Raw genomic sequence first — 21,344 nt, forward strand, 5'->3', positions numbered from 1 at the left:
GTAACGAATGAGGACAGTCAGGGTCAATCCTTTGTTGTTCTGATTTGGAGCACTTTCTCAGGAAACAGAAAACTTTTAACCAATGTGTGGGTCTGTGAGTGAGAGTAACATGTTTAACTCTGTTTCTAGCTTTCAAACTATCACACATTATATTTAGTATGGTTCAACCTGTCAAAGTTGCTTCCTTGATATGTACTGGTTTCTGAAGAGCAGGCTGATATTCAAATATGCATTAATAGTGCGTTTATTTTTAACGAGTGATCAATCCTTGAACTTACCCCCATCTCTGGTGTTTGTGTATGTGTTTCAGACAAGTGCGGTGCTGTGTTCTGGAGGATGTTCTCTCCTGGCAGTCAGCTCTCTGTTGGCCATCATCACCATCTTCCTGCCCAGCGGAGGCTGTGAGAGGAGGATCTGTACACTGGCTGGATACATGCAGATGGCTGCGGGTGAGTACAGAACAGACACACACACACACACACACCTGTCAACAACAACACACAGACTTTCTATTACCTAGACCAGGGCTGACCAAACTGGGGCCGCAATGCTGTTTGGTTTGGCCCGAAAGAAGGTTACAACTATATATTTAGAATTAGTAAAGTCGTTTCTGAAATTTGGTTGTGCATCAGCAGTTTTCCACTTGTAATGGAAGTCACTGGCAGTCACTTAATTAGCTCATGTTAGCAAAACATTTTTAGATGCTAGCCAGCTATCTAAACCTTGTAGTACAAATTACCAACCTGGCACGCACAGGGGCCCTAACCTCCAGGGGGCCCCATATATTTTTTTGTCACTCTCAATCAGATATCATATGAACATGGTATAAGTCATGGCAAAATGTGTAGAATTGCAGAAAATCTGCTTTAAAATGGCAAAGTTTTCTCACCACCCCATGGCACAATGTGTAGAATGCCAGGAAATTAGCTTTAAAACTGCAAAACAATGCTTCACCTCATGACAAAATTAGTAGAATTGCTGAAAATGTTCTTTAACTCTGCCCAAAAATGTATCTAACCAAAATCTCTCTTCGGGCCCCGAAAAGGCTAGAGGCGCTTTTGCCTGATTAGCTTCCCTCATGTTTTCCTGGAATATCTGATGCATTTCAGTGACTTACTGCTGCAAATACAAATTGTTACACCTTTCCCATATTCAAGTAATTTGAAACATATATTCCAGTTATTAGCCTTATGAACGTAGAAACTTGGTTGCAGTTTCTGTGCCACAACGGTTACTTTTTTTTAATACATCTTTTTAATACTGGTAATCAGAATCGGTTGTTATGTGTCAAGTTATATGGCTACATTTGATTGTTGGAAGTGTGATTTTATCATTGCTTACTAAACAGATATTGTTTACCTGTTATATTTCTAAATAGATAATGCCTATTTGTTTGGCCAGTGGCCCACCACTCAGATTATATTTTGGCCCACCAAACCTAAAGATTTGAGCACCCCTGACCTACACGGTAGATAGCGTCTACTCAGCGGCTGATATACAAGTTGAAGGTGAATCATAAGAGAGTTATGTATGAAGTCCCTTGGTCCCATAAGTTTCTCCCATTTCTCTGCTTGGGCCTTCTTTGGTGATCTAGGTAGGCTATATATATCTTCATCTTTAGAGCAATTCCACAGAATGACGCAGAATGACACAGATTTTTCACTTTAAAAGTATGCCAAACCAAAAACATTGATTGCAAAGTTGAACAGACCATACAACACAAAGACTACTTTTAACAATTTCCACTGAAAACTTTACTGAAACACGTTTACTAGAAGAACAGTGCAGATCTACAGTTTGGTAACAGAAAAACAGTCAAATCTCCCTCAGTTTTTTATGCGACTACATTTTCCAAAGAACTCTGTTAAAAATCTACTCCGAATTAAGATTCAAAGATGTCTGCAGAAAGAAGGAGTTGTCAGGTATGATATGACACCTTGAGTTTGAAAAAATCTATTTTGGTTATGGAACTACAGTAAGTGAAATGGATTAACACCTAGTACCAGAATTATTGTAACATAATGACTTCATGGGTCCATAATCTGTACTATACAGAATTGCATAATTATGAATGTCATTCTCTTCAATTTGGTTGGTACGGATTGGACCAAAATATGTACCACTCATTGACGTATATTTCACATATTTGGATAGCACAGTACAGAACATTAGAGCACAGTACATTACAGTAAAGTACAGTGGAGTTCAGTACAGTAAAGTATAATTCAGTAAAGTACAGTACATCAAGTAAATTATACTGTACTTTACTCTAGTGTGCTGTACTGTTCTAAAGTTTACTTTACTGTACACCTGTACTCTACTTTTGTTTTCTCTACTGTACTGTACTGTGCTCTACTCTACTGGTTGTCCAGTTTTCACACACTTGCTTTGACCACCACGTGACAGAAAGAGAAAGAAAACAGTTATGAGCTGAACATAACAGTATGCCAGTGGAAGAGGACAGTAGCAAATGAGCTCCCATTGTAGCTAGTACAGTTGCAGTCATTCTGTTGCAGATTTTTTGGTCATTCTGTTTCCGATTTGATAACAGAATGGCACATTTGAATCACTAAATAAATCATAAACCAAATTGATTTCAGTAAAAACACTAACTAATTGGTAGGCCTACCTTTACTTGTTACTTCTGTGATCTTTCATTATCCTCCCTCATGAGGGAGAGAAATAAAGAAATATCTTAAAGAAATTTGGATTTTTGGTAACAAAATGACAAGACACTAGGCAATATTTCTTAAACTTACAGATGGTAAATAATATCTGCAAAACTAAATGTACGTGTTCATATTAATTGGCAGGTGTCTTTACATCAACATTATTGTGATTTGATGCATTTTAGGACTTTTTCTGCCAGATGTTTTCTAAGACCCCTTTTCCAGCTGTTTGACCAAAAGTCAACGCCTTTGCTTATTCCTAATTTGTAGGATGGAAAAACGTTGAAAAACTGAATATGACTTCATTTCTAAAAGCTATAGACTCTTTGCTTTCATTTGACACCAGATTTGACATGCTCCTATGAACTTCACATGTTAGTGCTCATGGGTCCTTTTACATGGACATGCCCTTTAGTGTTCTCTATAGGTATTAATCCAGTACACAGATACTTACAAGCTACATACAGATAAAGCTGCCTATCATCTGAAGTGAAGAGGAGCTCACTTTGTTGCCAAGGCACAACACTCACACAAAACCAAACGGAAGCTGCTGCTCTTCAGGCCATCAGCGGGCCGTTGCTAGGTTACGGGTTGCGGTGGTGGAGTGAAGTGTTGCCCTGGCGTAGTGATATGAGGAGGGCACCGGGGAGATCTAAAGGTGGCCGTAAAAAGACAATTACAGCCCCTTAACACAGGTCATTGGTTCAGTGGGACTATCAGGACCCTGCTTTCATTCAAACAGGGAAGTAGCCCCATAAAACTAAGCATGAGAGTTGCTGGTGATATGATGCTAGGGTATAATGTGATGTATACACACGACGCCAGCCAGGTAAACTAACCAGACCTAGCTGCTGCCCACCACCCTGGAGCATAGGCCCTCCACACACTGTATAGAGTGTGCACGTTTGTCCGTTCCTGTGTGTTTGTGTGTAGTTATGTGTTTATCAAAGTGTGGGATGTTTTGATATCTGAAGAGCACAAACTGCTCTAACCAACAACTCTGACACTCCCGCAACACTCCCACGACATCCAGTAAACTATAAAGGATATCCTGTAGAATGAGAGAAGAGAAAGGGCTGACTAAGTACTGCTATTATTTCCTATCCTGAAACATATCCAACTCTGAGAAAAAAGCCCCTGAAACAACAACAACACACTTTTTTACACTGGGCTTTTCAGACACTTTCTTTGGGAAATGTTCCTGGATTTCCTGCCGAAAGCCCTTTTGAAAAGCTCAGGTCTTTTTTAGCCGCACTGTGTAGTTCAGGACGTTTAGAAATGAACAAGTCTTACAACTCTCAGTATTAGCACCTCCCTGATTATCTCACTAAGATTAGATCTACTTCTAGTTTGAAATGATGAGAAAATGTTTGTTTACTTTTCCCTTCTCATTTACTTAGCGTCAGCACAACAGCATTGATTTTAGCCAATGAGCCATTGGATTATCGACTTATAGCTTGACGTATAGCCAGGGAAGTGGTATTTAACACAGGCTAATTAGTAGCTATATTCATTAGTCAGGTTAGATTGCAACCTCAATCTATATTGACAAAGTCGAGAGCTTAGTTCCTAGACGGGGCTAACGGTCTGTTTAAAAGGCCTGCCTCCCACCTTTTTGAACACTTCATACCTCTCCAGCCTCGACATGGCCTGTGTCCACCCATACTCCAGGCCAGATCTGTGGCAGAGCTTGAAAAGAGTAGGCTATAAAAAATTAAGAGAGTCACACACTATAATGTAAGCTTCCAGTAATTTATTGGGTAAACCCACCATTTTGACAAAGAGCCCAGGCAGTAGGAAGCCAGTCTAGGCCAGTCAGCCTCTGTCTGTGTAATCCTATAGTGTGATATAGCTCCCACTGTCTATGGTATCATTTATACAATGCATCAGAACAATGCAGAAGCTTTGGTTTCTTTGTTCAGTTTCCAGGTTGTCTCGTCTTGATAAACAGAGTTTTTTGGAGAGAGTACGACGCCCCAGAACAACTGAGATCAAACTGGTGTGTCTGTTTGTTTTCTCAGGCCTGCTGCGTGTGCATGTGCGTGTGTATGATGGAAGAACGATATCAAAAGGCATCAATGGACAGATAACACTACAGTGTGAACAGTGGCTTCATTATGCTGTGCAAATGAACACTGTTTTAAGAAGGCGTTCGTTTTGTAGACTGTTAATAAGAAACAATTGAAAGATAGCTTTTAAGACAATGGTAGCCTAGTGTATTCGTGCATTTGCTTGTGTGCATGTGTTAGAGGATTTAGCTCCCCTCACTTTCTAAAGCCTTGATTCCTCCAGAGTGTGTGTGCTCCCATCCTCATACACACACACACGCAGCAGAACTAGAAAAGGCTTTTTAGACATAAAAACAGCCCTGCTCTTTGTCCTTTCCCAGCTCTGAACTCCCATGGGTGAAGTCCAGGATTAGACTTTGAACTCGCTCAACGCAGCACAGCGCTTCCATTCGGTGCTGCTGAGGTTCAGGGTTATTCTTTCCCCCTGTGCCTCTACATGGTGGAGTATATAGTGTAGCACGTGGCTAGCAGTCTGAATGTTTTAACGGAACATGGAGGGGCATATTTTATTGGGCTGTTTCTCTTAGTGGGCTATAGGCCTACTGAAGGACAGCTCTGTGACCTGTGTGTGTGTGTGTGCTGGAACCGTATGTTTTTTTCATGAGCATGGCCTTATTTCTATTACAGCATACTGGATGACTCTCATTCAATTCATTCATCGATAGGTTTAGGCTACTAAATGATACTCAAATTTTCCCTATACCCACCATGAGGTTACTACAACCTAGCCCAAGAATGAAAGTTTACAATGTAGGTGCACACAGGTCGAGAGACACATTTGAGGTCACAGACGGTGACACATGGAAAGACAGTGACGTTTAATACCGCCTTACACACTCTTGCCTGCATATAGCTGATATAGGGTGTAATCATTAGTCCAGCAGTTGCAAACAAGAGATTCTATTGGACAAATTCAGGTATGTTTATCCCCGTTTTGTTCCGCTTGCTTCCGTTTAAGAAACATTTTTCAACTGAATCGGCGAAATGAATACACCCCTGATCACGCGTAAATACAGTTAACTTTCATAGCAGCCACTTTGTATTCCTTGTTGCATCTATGCGCTCTCCTCCTCTCACCTCTTCCCTTACGCTTGTGCACTTCAATGCACAACACATCAGCTGTATGTGACCAGGCGAAAAAACCTTTCCAAGCCAAACCGCTTCACACAGCCTTCATCGTTGTCACCATATTAGGTAAAGTAACATAGCTAATAGAACTAACGTGTTAGTAAACCCGCTACAATCATGCAGTAACGTTACAATGTACAGTCAGTAAGCAGTTATACCGGCGGGCCCCTGTGGCAAGAAATTAGTAATACAAAAAGCTTACCATGACCTGGAAGAGTTCCAGTGTTGTGTTGGAAAGTCATAGCCAGCTAGCTAACATAGCATCCCTCTGTTTGAGCAGGGTGTTTCAGTGGGCTAAACTAGCTAGCTGCATTTTCTAGCTAAGTAAGTGAAACTGAAAAAAAAAATGACAATCTCTAGTTCTCTCTTGCTTTTCCTTCATTTTGGAAGAAATTAATTTATTAAAAACTGTTCAACTAATGTCTTTCTCTCTGAGTCAACTACTCACCACGTTATACACTGCAGTGCTAGCAGTAGCTTATGCTTTCAGTACTAGATAATTCCCTGATCCTTTGATTGGGTGGAGAACATGTCAGTTCATACTGAAAGAGCTCTGATAGGCTGGAGGACCTCCTCTGGAATTTGTCATAATTACTGTGCAAGTCTATGGAAGGGGGTGAGAACCATGAGCCTCTTAGGTTGTGTATTGAAGTCAATGTACCCAGAGGAGGACGGAAGCTAGCTGTCCTCTGGCTACGCCATGTTTCTACCATGAGACCTTTTTTACATAACATTGTGTTTTAATCAATTATTTGGTGACGTGATTATATTTAGTATAGTTTTATCAAAAAAGGATAACTTTTTTAATGTTTTACAATTGTAATTTTTTATGAAATTTACTGAGGAGGATAGTCCTCCCCTTCTCCCTCTGAGGAGCCTCCACTGGTTTCACAGTAAGGCAGTGGAAAGCTGGGTAAACTGAGGAGCCACCCGTCCTTGTACATACACTCACACATTCTCAGGAATGTTTTTTCACAATCACTATACGGGTCTCTTATCTTTGCCTGTCACGCTCATGCTTTTTAGACCTCCTCATTATTCTAATCAGTAATTTCAATGCAGCTCTATGGGAAAGACAAGCTCATGTCAGGTGAAGAGAGTATTGTGACAGAACAGTGACTCTGTGTGGTTCTTTTGTTCAACACTGAAGACACGTCACGCTCTGTTGGAGCCACAGGCAGTCACAGATACAGGCATGCTGTAATTCCATTTGCCTCGGGTAGCATACTGTATTTACCACAAAACAGCAATGGAATATCATATAATTGAATAAAAAGCTTTCGGTACATTTCACTTGTTTGTTTTTGACTCATACAAGCACCCAACCAAAAATAACAGAATCCAAGAGCATTTGATTCATCAGTTGGAGCGTCATTCTCAACTGTAATACAAAGTCAACCTCCACCCAACCTCCGCTATCAAATTCATATTTCAAGGCGTTTTTCACACACACACACACCATTTTATTGTGTTCCTGTGTGATAGTGCTGAGGAGGCAGCAGCCTGCTGTGTCCACCCTCCCCTGGGCAGAGCTGCTATGCAGATGTCCTCTCGAACATGAATATCAAAGTATCACAACTACTTTTATTAAACTCTGCAGCACTGCTATGGTGTGTGTGTGTGTGTGTGTGTGTGTGTGTGTGTGTGTGTGTGTGTGTGTGTGTGTGTGATGTGCGCACATGCACTTGAGGCCCATGTGGTTTACAGCTGAGCTGCACCTGTGCTTGATGATGCTGTCGTTACCGCTGGCTTCATCAGTGCCAATAATGAACATGTGCCATCTGTCAATCATCACAGTGGTGTTTCAGTTAGAATGTACTACAGAAAAGATGGAATGCACTGTATACCAACATAGGGATGGTTGGAATAGAAGATAGTGATAGTAATGAAAATACCTTATGGTAAAACCTGTCACTCCTAGACCAAAATGTAGCACACATAATATTGGTTGAGGACCTGTCTGTTGAGATTATTTTCTGCATCTCTTTGGAACATATCTACCATACTATTTTCAGCATGCCTTTGGAGTACTACATTTTATCTACCCAGGAGCAAGCCCATGGTGGTAACAGAGACCTGAATGCTGTTCTCCTTTTTGAACTCTCTTTCTCTCTCTCTCACTCCCTCTCCAACTCTCTCTTTTTCCCGCTCGTTCTCTCTCTCATCCTCTCATTATAAGGAGAACACAACATTCCGTACATCCTTACCAGAGGAGACAGGGAGAAAATCTTTGATTACCAGTGGCCTTTACAACATGAATGCAATTTTAGAGACTAACAATTAGAATTATTCTGAAAAGAAGTCAGCCAGCAAGATGCTTAGTTAAGCAGTTTAACTTTTTATATTATATTAATATACATAATAACTTCAGAGTGCATATCAAATCAGTTAGCGCAGGGTCCAAAGTTAATTCCCACAGGCAAAGCAAAACTTTTTTGTAGCTGTAGCTAGTATTGGGGCCAGGAGGTTGTGACCAGACCAGGACCCTGGGACCCAATCTATAGGTTATAATAACTGTCAATCAGAGGAGGCTGATGAGAGGAGCTATAGGAGGACAGGCTCATTGTAATATCTGGAAGGGAATACATGGATTGGTATAAAAAACATAAAACATATAGAAACCACGTTTGACACAGTTCCATTTATTCCATTCCAGCCATTACAATGAGCCTATCCTCCAATAGCTCCTCCCACCAGCCTCCTCTGCTGCCAATATCTAAATAAATTGTCAACTCCCTCCGATGTAGGGCATGCTGCTTTTCAAATCAAACACACTTCTGAAAGTGCAGTGTGGAAAACACTGCTATCTGCAACGACTGAACTGCAGCTCCAGTCCAATAGAGTTTTTTCCATCGGTGTTCCCATTTGCTTCTCTCTGCAGGTTGGCAGAACTTGACCCAGTTTAGCTGCTGTGTGTGATGCTGACAAAATGACCTTTCACCTGTGACTCACAGCCCACTGTGACAGTAGACATCAATCAGGCATGTGTGTCCTCCAGAGTTATGAAGGTGTGTGTGCTTGTGTGTGTGTGTGTGTGTGTGTCTTTGTATGTCTCTTCCTAGCATGTGTCATTCTCTGAATAATCAGAGCTCTATTTGCGTTGGCTGTTGATTGTAATATGGTTGGTCCCCTGTCATGTCTCTCCACTGGTGCCCCAGAGCTTCTGCTCCTCACAGTGAAAAATGCTTCAAAATATATTCTCTCTCTTTCAAACCATGGATATGTCTCTATTTCCTGCTGTGTGTGTTTTCTCCCCTCAGTGGCTGGACTGCTCCTGTACAGTATGTGTTTGATGTTGGGTATTGATGGACACTGGTGCATTTCACATACACAGATACTATACATTAACCACACTACTAATTGGTCTGCCAGCCAATTAAATCTGCACAGTCATTAAGGATGTGCTGTCATGCCTCCTGATTCATCAGTGTTTAATCCACTCGGGAGCACTGGCTTTGTGAACATCTTGGCTTCAACCACTGTTCAATATGTTTAATCTTTACATTACTTTAATGTTGTTTTTTGAGAGAAACCATCATTTTCAACCTGGACTCTGGTAGACATAGTAACATAGTAAACGTAAAGCTACTTAGTTTGTTATGTGACCATTCGTATCTTATGTATTCATTTGTGGATGTCCATCATCCATTTTGTATGATATGTTACTAATTTGCAATTAGAAAAATATGTTACGAATTTATAAAATGTACGATATGTTACAAATTCTAGTGTTAGCTTAGCTAGGGTTTTGGCTTAGAGGTTAGGGTTAGGATTGAGATTAAGGTTAAGATTAGGGTTAGGAGTTAGGTTAAAGGGTTAAGTTTATGGTTAGGGGAAGGGTTAGCTAACATGCTAAGTAATTGCAAAGTAACTAAAAAGTAGTGTGTCGTTGCTAATTAGCTGAAATGCAAAAGTTTTCCGTGATGAGATTCGAATATGCAACCTTTGGGTTGCTAGATGTTCGTGTTATACGGCTACCTATCCAGCCCAACCAACCACCCAACTTTAGTTTTTGCCTTCAGTAACCTTCTGTCTTATGTAACCATACCAAACATAACAAATCATACTAGTTTGAGTGTCCCGGATTTATGTTTACTATGCTACGTCTAGTCTGAGACCAGGCTCTCATTTTCTCTTTATTTTACTGAGAAATACAGTTCTGTGTTGTCTAGTCACTGTGTTTCTATATGCAGCTCAATGTGCTTCGAGTGAAACACACACACACACACTATCAAAGTGGGGGAAGCAGCACATTGCTGAGTCGTGTCATTGCACAGACTTATGAATATCAGATGGTGTCGCAGACAGAGGGGTGGGGGAGAGGGGGAGTGAGGTGGGCAGAAGGGGAGTGAGAGGAAGAGAGAGGGGTGGGGGAGGGGGAGTGAGAGGGAGAGAGGGGTGAGAGAGAGGGGGATTGAGAGGGGTGGCTGTGAGAGGGGTGAGGGGAGAGGGAGAGGGAGAGAGAGGGAGAGAGAGGGGGGATGGTAGGGGGAGAGAGAGAGCATGAGAGAGGGAGCGAGCTTTAAATCTTTCATGTCCTCTTGGAATCAGCGGATATTTCTAAGGATGCTCTGCTTCATTTTTCTGTTTCTTCTTCTTTCATTTTAAATATGGTGGCTGGATTGAATTATTTTACTTGATTAAAAGCGGAGGTTTAAAGCAGAGAGGTGTAAGGTGCAAAAATGAATGAGTGTTCTTGTTTCTTATCTCCTCTCACTCTCTTCCTTTACTTCTTTCTCCTCATACTCTCATCCGACTATGAAAGCCCTCTTGCACACATGCACACACACACGCACTCAGCCCGTTGCTCATGAATATTACATGAGTGCTTCATCTCTGAGGGCCTCTCGGCTTTTTCATTTTGCCAAGTTACAGTCAGGCCTCAATGCTGATTGGCTGGAGTCAATGTCCGCCCACTCAATGCTCTCAAAGATGACATAGACAAACCTAGCTTCCTACAATGTAGTCCCGCCCCATCAGGCCCGTCAGTCATCCTGATTCACATTTCTTCCATCTGCATCAACATAGTGTGTGTGTGTGTGTGTGTGTGTGTGTGTGTGTGTGTGTGTGTGTGTGTGTGTGTGTGTGTGTGAGTTTAAGCTGTGGCCTGGTTCCCATCAGTTCCCTGAAATGGGCTGTGAGTGGTAGATGAGAACATACAGTAGACATGACTCATCAGAGGGACTGTGTAATTGGACATGTCAAACTGTGTTAGGTCTCTGTTTAGCTCTTCCCATTGGTCACCCAGCCATGAAGAGTTAAGTCTGCTGTTGGTGATGTACTTTTTAGGTGTTGCTTTGTACACTTCATTCTCTACTTTTGTTTTCCTCTTGCGGTTAAATCCATCTGCGCACATCCACAAATTCACACACACACACATACCCCCACACCCACACACCCAGCGTGATGGATCGCCCAGGCTTTCTCCATCAGTGTCCTATTGGTAGGTCTCCTGAGCATCTCATTACCATAAGCTAAATTGATGTGTTCTCTCTGTTAAGTGAATTAAAAACAGTGCTCCAGGAAGACAGCCCAGGGGAAGGCAGCCAGACTGACTGTACTGACTGACTGGACTGACTGACTGGACTGACTGACTGACTGTCTAGCTGACTGACTGACTTCCTGCATTGAAAGATGTCTGGCAGGTAATGGCAGGTGTTGATAAGCTATGAGGTGGTCTCTGGTGAAGGCTGCGTGTGTTTTAACAGAATGGGTAGGCCTCTGTGTGGTATGTGTGTTATTTTTAACAGAATGGGTAGGCCTCTGTGTGGTATGTGTGTTATTTTTAACAGAATGGGTAGGCCTCTGTGTGGTATGTGTGTTATTTTTAACAGAATGGGTAGGCCTCTGTGTGGTATGTGTGTTATTTTTAACAGAATGGGTAGGCCTCTGTGTGATATGTGTTATTTTTAACAGAATGGGTAGGCCTCTGTGTGGTATGTGTTTGCTTCTGAGGCGTTCTAATGGGGTGTTTTTGTGTGTGTGTGTGTGTGTGTGTGTGTGTGTGTGTGTGTGTGTGTGTGAGAGAGAGAGAAAGAGAGAGAGAATGTGAGTCTCTGCAGGATATCGTATTGATGCAGCGCTCCGCTGTGCTCTGAGACAGAGATACAGCTCTGTGTTTGACAAGATAAAGACGGTACACACACAGGAGCATGCTACAACTCCCTCTCTACATTCCTGTCTCTGTCTCCCCTAAGCACACTCTACCTTCACATCATAACACACACTTCATCATAACACCCCCACACTGATATGTTCACATTCTGTACACACACACAAATGCAGACAGATTGCATATACTCAGGCATGCCTCTGCGCACACGCATGCATGTACCTTTATGAACAATAAACACAGAATGCTGAGTTGATATTCGCAACAAAGCATCCTTCACTCATGGTGCCAAACATACCCTCGTAAAACTGACTATCCTACCGATCCTTGACTTCGGCGATGTCATTTATAAAATAGCCTCCAACACTCTACTCAGCAAATTGGATGCAATATATCACAGTGCCATCCGTTTTGTCACCAAAGCCCCATATACCACCCACCACTGCGACCTGTACGCTCTCGTTGGCTGGCCCTCGCTTCATATACGTCGCCAAACCCACTGGCTCCAGGTCATCTATAAGTCTTTGCTAGGTAAAGCTCCGCCTTATCTCAGCTCACTGGTCACCATAGCAGCACCCACCCGTAGCAGGCGCTCCAGCAGGTATATTTCACTGGTCACCCCCAAAGCCTATTCCTCCTTTGGCCTCCATTCCTTCCAGTTTTCTGCTACCAATGACTGGAACGAATTGCAAAAATCACTGAAGCTGGAGACTCATGTCTCCCTCACTAACTTTAAGCATCAGCTGTCAGAGCAGCTTACAGATCACTGCATCTATACATAGCCCATCTGTAAATTGCCCATCCAGCTACCTCATCCCAAGGGTGGTTACTTATTTTTTTATTTTTTTGCTCCTTTGCACCCCAGTATCTCTACTTGCACATTCATCTTCTGCACATCTATCACTCCAGTGTTTAATTGCTAAATTGTAATAACTTCGCCACTGCGACTATTTATTGCCTTACCTCCCTAATCTTACCTCATTTGCACACACTGTATATAGATTTTTTTTTCCTATTGTGTTATTGACTGTACATTTGTTTATTCCATGTGTAACTCTATTGTTGTTTGTGTCGCACTGCTTTGCTTTATCTTGGCCAGGTTGCAGTTGTAAATGAGAACTTGTTCTCAACTGGCCTACCTGGTTAAATAAAGGTGAAAAAAAATATTATAATAATATTCCATTGCTGGCCGCTCTCCATTACTGCAACTCTTTTTTGTAAACCTACTCAACTGTGGACAATACCTCAGTTCCACATCACAACCTTATAGCATGTTATTCTAGTTAACTCACCCAACAACTCTCATCTCCTCCCAATGGGATGATCCCTTGGTTTAATCAATCTTCTACTGTGATGTCTTCCATCAACCTGGTAATGGAATCTGTCCCCAGACGATTGATGCTTTCACTGGGGAAGCGTCTTTTTCCATGCCCCTTGAACCAGCATGGACATAATGTAAACTATGTCTCTGTTGACAACTAGCTCTCACAGTCTCACGTTAGAATTAGACGTTCATCAATATTTCACAAACGTCAAATTTAGAAGTGTTTAAGGTTAAGTTTAGGCATTAACTCCAGATTTCTAAGGTTAGGGTTAAGTTCAGGCATTAATTTCAAATCTTAAGGTAAGGTTTGTTATAGGTTTAAATAAAAAATATAACTTTCTATTGCTGGATTCAAACTTGCAACCTTTGGAATCAGAGGCTTACGCCTATCCGCCATCCCCGCCTACAACGCCATAGCAAAACCGAAACCTACTTGAAGGTAATAGCATTCACTGTTGCCCCTAGTGGCCGGTTTCCTCGTCATCTCCCGATGTCCTCAGACAATGTCCCACCATACTGACTTGTATCACGGGTGACGTGTCTGCTGTTGAAGGGTTGGTTCACACACACAAAGACACATATATACACACACACACACACACACACACACAGTGATATTCATAGTCTACCACAATGTTAGAATGCAGGTTGACCTTTATTGTCATGAGTCTTGCTCTGGAGGCAAAACTGAGCAGTTTCCACTAGATGTCTATACACTGCATGCACAATTATTAGGCAAATTGTATTCCTCGGGATTCATTTTATTGTTGAACAAACACAATGCTCTCAGTCGATCCAACATTTTATTGAACCTCAAACCTGAATGTTTAACAAAGGAAAAGTGAGTTTTGTCTTTCTCAGGGAAATATATGTGTGCACAATTATTAGGCAACTATTAGTGTGCAGAATTATTAGGCAACTAAATTACAAAAATAATTTCTCTCAACTCACTTGTTTATTCTCCATTTTTAGAGTAAGTGTAACAGATAAGTAACACAAAATGACAATTATATAACATTTTTGGCCTTTTCCAAAATATTCAGTGACCAATATAGCCACCCTTATTTTCAATAACTGCCATGGAGCCATGGAGTCTGTCAGTTTCTTGATCTGTTCACGATCAATTTTCGCTGAAGCAGCAACCACAGCCTCCCAAATGCTGTTCAAAAAGGTGGATTGTCTTCCATCACTGTAAATCTCACATTTGAGAAGAGCCCACAAGTTCTCAATAGGATTTAAGTCAGGTAAGGAAGGGGGCCAGGTCATTATTCAGGCATCTTTGAGGCCCTTGCTGGCTAGCCAAGCAGTGGAGTACTTGGATGCATGTGATGGAGCATTGTCCTGCATAAAGATCATGGCCTTCTAGAATGCTGAGGACTTCTTCCTGTACCACTGTTTGACGAAAGAATCTTCCAGAAACTGGCAATAGGTTTGGGAGTTGAGTTTCAGTCCATCTTCAACCCGAAAAGGTCCAACTACCTCATCCTCAATGATAGCAGCCCATACCAGTACCCCTCCTTCACCTTGCTGGCACCTGACTCAAAGTGGTGCCCTGTGTCCATTACTGATCCAGCCACGGGCCCATCCATTTGGTCCATCAAGAGTCACTTTAATTTCCTCTGTCCATAAAACCTTTGAAAAATCTGTCTTCAAGTATTTCTTTGCCCAATCTTGACGCTTCAACTTGTGAATCTTATTTAGTGGTGGTCTTGTTTCAGTCTTCTTGACCTTGGCCATGTCTCTGAGCACTTGACACCTTGTACTTCTGAACACTCCAGGTAGGTTGCAGTTCGGGAATACGGCGGCACTGGAGGATAATGGGTTCCTGGTAGTTTGACGTTTAATTCTTCTGAAATCTTTTGCAGTTAATTTGAGCCTTTTCTTCCACATGCGTTTTTTGCGCCCCAGTTGACTATTTGCAACAAAACGTTTGAATGTCCGGTGGTCACACCTCAATAGTTTAGCTATTTAAAGAGTGTCGCATCCGTCAGAAAGGCATTTAACATTTTTGGTTTTTCAGTGTCAGTTAAATTTATTTGTTGGCCCATTTTACCTGAGGTAATGAGGCTGCCTAATAATTATGCACACCTTGATATAAGGTGTTATTCACTTTCGCCACACCCTCCCTCATTACACAAATACATATCACCTGAAAATGATTAAATCCAATAAGCTTTCAAGTTTATATGGTTTGGAGTTCGAAAATGTGAATAGAAACAATGATAAGATCAGAATACTCACTTGCCTAATAATTGTGCGCGCAGTGTAATTTAAGGTTAGGGTTAGATTTTATTACTTTGTGGCTGTGCCAGCTAGTGACCACTCTACAGACCTGCCTTCAGTACATGAGTCATCCCAATAAATACCAACCTGCTGTTTCAACATGCACCACTCTCGCACACACAGAGAGCCCCATACCCATCTGCTAATGGACTCATCCACCTCATCCACCTTGGGTGCTCATGCTATTCATACTGATTGATCTGCTGATGGGGCTGATGCTTTTACTGATGCCTGTGATCAGGTCTACAACCATCTAAAACCAGGAGTCTGGGAGGATGACTGCGCTGCGCAATCTGATGAAAGGAATGAAGGTGTTATCTCTCGTCGTCTTTTCCTTTCTCGCTGTGCATGGTGCTCTCTCAATGACAGCAACAGTACATAAGTACTGTTCCATTCCTGGTTGGTTCATACCCTGTCAGAACTGAACAGGGTTACTGCCTGAAACGTCTACCACGGGTCAAACTTGTTGAGCGTGAATGAAGAGAGAGACCGAGAACGAGGGAGAGGGAGGAAAAGCAAAGGAGGATTGGATAGACTGTTCTGGGAAAGACTTATGGGTTAACCTGCAGACTGGATAGAGCACTGTAGGATAATAAACTCCCCCTGTTTCCCTCACCGAGATATATATATAGAGAGAGAGAGGATTCTGTCGGTTGGGAAAGACAGGATTCCCTTGACAACCACACTCCTAGACCACATTAAATGTATACACTTGAATTGAACGCTGAAAATATATATCGTTATTGTTCTTGGTATGGATCGATCCAGTCTTGTCTTGTGAATGTTGTTAGTTCAGTTTTGTATAGTGAACTAGGTCATTTTAGGATACAGCGAAACTATTTGAACTCAAACACACACATTACCTTATTTTCCATCCAATTGGAGAAAATATTCAAAAATCTGTACGTTTTCCCACCAGAGATGTTTCCATCAAATTAACTTGTTGCTGATAAAACGATTTTTGTGATAACGTAGTGCACATACTTTTTGAAGTTAAATGTACTGAATAAAAAATACAATTTTAATGAGTTTCCATCGCAATCTTTTTTGTCACAACAACTGTTACATTATCTAGCGAATGTGCCCACTCTGCTTTTGGCATGTGTGCTCTAGCCAACAGCTTGCAGATACAGCGCGGGTATAGCCTTGATGAGATTATTATGGACAAAATGTAATTAATTTTTATGTCAAACGGCAGCCAAGCATCGATCATCATGTCACCAGAATGTCTCTTGTGCGTCGTATGGGCTTGAGAAAGTGTGTGTGTGTTTGTGCACATTTATGTCTATTCTTCTTCTCGAAAACATGATGAGATGTGGGCTGGGTGGTAGCCTAACGGTTAAGAGGTTGGGTCAGTAACCGAAAGGTTGCTGGTTTGAATCCCTGAGCTGACTAGATGAAATCTGTACATGTGCCCTTGAGCGAGGCACTTAACCCTAATTTCTCCTGTAAGTCGCTATGGATAAGAGTGTCTTCTAAATGACTGAAATGTAAAAATGTTGAGACGTGATTGAGATGCAGAGAGATGTGTGTGATATATGGAGGGTTAGTGCTGTGACTACTGTCATTGGGGACCCATGTGGCTGCGCTCAGTCAGGCAGTGTGCTAATCAGTGGTGTAAAGTACTTAAGTCGTTTTTTGGGGTATCTGTACTTTACTTTGGTCTAATTCACACACTTATCAAGAGAACATCCCTGGTCATCCTTACTGACACACTAAACACATGCTTCGTTTGTAAATTATGTCTGAGAGTGGTTGTGTGCTCCTGGCTATACGTAAATAAAAAAAATACTAGAAAATGTGGCCGTCTGCTTTGCCTAATATAAGGAATTTGAAATGATTTATACTTTTATTTTTGATACTTAAGTACATTTTAGCAATTACATTTACTTTTGATAATTTTAAGTACATTTTAGCAATTACATATACTTTTGATACTTAAGTATATTTTAAACCAATAGTTTTAGACTTTTACTCAAGTAGTATTTTACTGGGTTACTTTCACTTTTAAATGAGTCATTTTCTCTAAAGGTATCTTTACTTTTACTTAAGTATGACAGTTGGGTACTTTTTCCACCAGTGGTACTCATGGACTGGTTAGGAGGGTGATGATCACTGTTCTTGTTCTATGAGATGAACAACCTCCCACTGGGAAATTGACGAAACATGGTCCCACCCCTGTTGATGATGGTGTTGTGTTGTTGATATATGAGGATGGGGTGGGTGGGTGGGACGCAGAGGAGGATTGCATCCGCAATCACCAGCTATGTTGTCACTACTGTAATATTAAATTACCAAATTCAAACAGGCTTTTTTGCCCATCTCTCAGAGCTCGAGTCTCTTAGCACGATCAAGTAAAAAAATAGAAGTTCAGTACCGATTAGGGCTAATGGTGTGTCAAGCTTGCTGGAACATCAGTCCTGGCGTGCTTGCCTTATCCAGTGTTGAGAACGCTTTGACAACCCTTGACATGTACGCAAGCACGCACACTCACACGAACACACATTTATTAATCCTTGTGCTTTTTAAACAACCCTTGATGCAGTAATGATTTACTTTAGTCTGTTGAGTTTGGTTCATTCCCTGTTGTTTACAGAAGTTTAGCAGTGGTTGCTATGCCCTGGTTTGGACCTAGACCTGTCAGTATGAATAGAGCAGGGCCTACAGACCACACATAGAAGAGAAAAACAGGCTGTCAAACGTATTCAGCACACCAATCACGTTTGACTGTACTACTCAACGGATCTTATGAGCTCAGGTTTGTTTTGTAGTTTGTTTGGAGAGAAAACCCTTTCAGGAGAAGTGAATGAGATCAGAATGGGAGAACATTCCAGAATGGGAAAGCAAAGATCTATGTGTTTAGAGGAGCTTAATCCGTACTTTCTCATACATTTTTCATTTGGGCTTCTTCTGGGGATACTGTTCTTTGAGGACTTCTGAATAGAGCTGTCCCTCTGATGAGTCAATAAGACCTTTGAAACTGAAATGGTTGGAAGAGTTTACTCTAGCAGTCAGGTCAGAGCACTAAAGTGGACATTCAATCAAAAACGTTCCCTTTTTTTACACAGAATACAGAAAGACAATGTGAATATGCGACACAGTTCAATAGGAATATGCAACACATCGTTCAATGGGAATATGCAACAAATAGTTCAATGGGAATATGCAACACATAGTTCAATGGGAATATGCAACACATAGTTCAATGGGAATATGCAACACATAGTTCAATGGGAATATGCAACACATAGTTCAATGGGAATATGCAACACATAGTTCAATGGGAATATGCAACACATAGTTCAATGGGAATATGCAACACATAGTTCAATGGGAATATGCAACACATAGTTCAATGGGAATATGCAACACATAGTTCAATGGGAATATGCAACACATCGTTCAATGGGAATATGCAACAAATAGTTCAATGGGAATATGCAACACATAGTTCAATGGGAATATGCAACACCAAGTTCAATGGGAATATGCAACACATAGTTCAATGGGAATATGCAACACCAAGTTCAATGGGAATATGCAACACCAAGTTCAATGGGAATATGCAACACCAAGTTCAATGGGAATATGCAACACCAAGTTCAATGGGAATATGCAACACATGGTTCAATGGGAATATGCAACACATAGTTCAATGGGAATATGCAACACCAAGTTCAATGGGAATATGCAACACCAAGTTTAATGGGAATATGCAACACATAGTTCAATGGGAATATGCAACACATCGTTCAATGGGAATATGCAACACCAAGTTCAATGGGAATATGCAACACCAAGTTCAATGGGAATATGCAACACCAAGTTCAATGGGAATATGCAACACCAAGTTCAATGGGAATATGCAACACCAAGTTCAATGGGAATATGCAACACCAAGTTCAATGGGAATATGCAACACCAAGTTCAATGGGAATATGCAACACCAAGTTCAATGGGAATATGCAACACCAAGTTCAATGGGAATATGCAACACATAGTTCAATGGGAATATGCAACACATAGTTCAATGGGAATATGCAACACACAGTTCTGAAGATTCAATGTTTTTAGAATCAGGAGCAGTAGACTGTTATGATTGGAATAAGAGAAAAAACAACTCTAGCTTTTCTAACAGAATTGCAAATCTCTGAACAAAGTTATGCTTGTTGTCCTTGAGTTCAGTTGCTCCAAAGAAGGATGTTGTTAGTATGTGTTGAAATTGGCTGTAAATTGCCTCTCTTTCTCTCTGTCACAACCAATTTAATAGTGGCAGAGTTTTTCAGGCAGAGAACATCTATTTGATGCAAATCCTCTATTGTGCCAACAAACTGGTAAAAACAGAAAGTGTGTGTGTGATAATTTTTTTTTCATTCTCTCGATCTCTCTGTTTTTGCCTGGGGTTGTGTGTGTGTGTGTGTGTGTGTGTGTGTGTGTGTGTGTGTGTGTGTGTGTGTGTTTGATGCTGAACTCCCACTCTGCTGAAGCAACATGAGTGGCGCTGAGAGTCATCAGCCACCACAGTGGCTCAGCAGTCTCAATCTGTCACAGCCCGCAGCCACACACACACATACACACACATGTTATAATCCCTCATACTGTCCATCTGGATGCACACACCACACCCGCGCACACTCACACATATACACACTCTTTCCAAAACAACATCTGAAAGCACATTTAAAAAGGAGAAAAGTTAAATAAAGTGTGAAAAACTCAAGTGGTGAGCTGGTTACCATAGTGCACATTGTTTCCACACCCAGTATCTTCCTTCAGCATTGCTCCCGAGTGGTGCAGTGGTCTAAGGCACTGCATCTCAGTTCTAGAGGCGTCACTATAGACCCTGGTTCGATTCCAGGCTGTTTCACAACCGACCGTGATTGGGAATCCCATAGGGCGGCGTACAATTGGCCCAGCTTCGTCCTAGTTAGGGTTTGGCCGGGGTAGGCAGTCATTTTAAATAAGAAATTGTTCTTAACTGACTTGCCTGGTTAAATAAAGTGACTGAGTGGTGGACCTGAGTTATGATAATCCTTATTATTCTCTAATCTAGGATTGGATTGATAGACATCTTGTTTCTAATCCTAATCCCCCATCACCAGTCTGCCCCAGGGGAACTCTAATAGCCTTGCTGTCAACGACAACCTTGATGGGACAACACTGGGGTTTAGAGAGCCTTGATGTGCCATGGCTGAAAGGTCATCTGTTAGAGGTCACCAGAGATCAAATGGACACTTTGAATGACAGAGTGATGTGTTATTGTGTTATTATATTGATCCATAGCGATCATGGCTATTATCCCAGACCCACACAATTAGATTCATGATCTGAAAAGGACTTTAACTAGACTATATCTATTTTGTTAGGCATATACCATTATATTGGGTGTTATTACTACATATCACATTGGTTTTCTTAGAAAGCATATTCACTATCAAAAAGATGCGTAGAAATGCATTGTTGTTGAAATGTTTGGTGGGCTGAAGGAAGTGTAGGTGGGAAAATGACTGGCTGTCTTTTTGAACTGCAATGATAACCTGTCATAGCCTCAGATTGAGCTTTTGCCGCAGAGACGTTTTTATTTCTGAGAACCAACCATCAATGTATTTATTATGCTGGAAAGGATTTCACACAATGGCAACATGTCGACCAGCGATTCAGCTGTAAGTAAAGTTGTTTGAAAAGCTGTAGGTGAAAAGCTTTTGAAAAGGCCGGTAACACAGAGAGAGGCTTCATGATTTCACTTCACTGTCAATTCC

General features: G+C 41.4%; 1 protein-coding gene across 2 annotated transcripts in view; it reads left to right on the top strand.

Annotated features, from left to right (window-relative positions):
- Positions 1-21,344, top strand: part of LOC106567973 (transmembrane protein 211) — a 232,828-nt gene that overhangs the window by 86,522 nt on the left and 124,962 nt on the right. For both annotated transcript variants that reach the window (XM_045693571.1, XM_014137902.2), the window contains one exon: positions 311-449. In XM_045693571.1, coding sequence (XP_045549527.1) covers positions 311-449 — 139 coding nt within the window. The remainder of the gene's footprint in view (positions 1-310; positions 450-21,344) is intronic.

This window comes from Salmo salar, chromosome ssa13 (assembly GCF_905237065.1).
Source record: "Salmo salar chromosome ssa13, Ssal_v3.1, whole genome shotgun sequence".
In the NCBI taxonomy this organism is placed as follows: domain Eukaryota; kingdom Metazoa; phylum Chordata; class Actinopteri; order Salmoniformes; family Salmonidae; genus Salmo; species Salmo salar.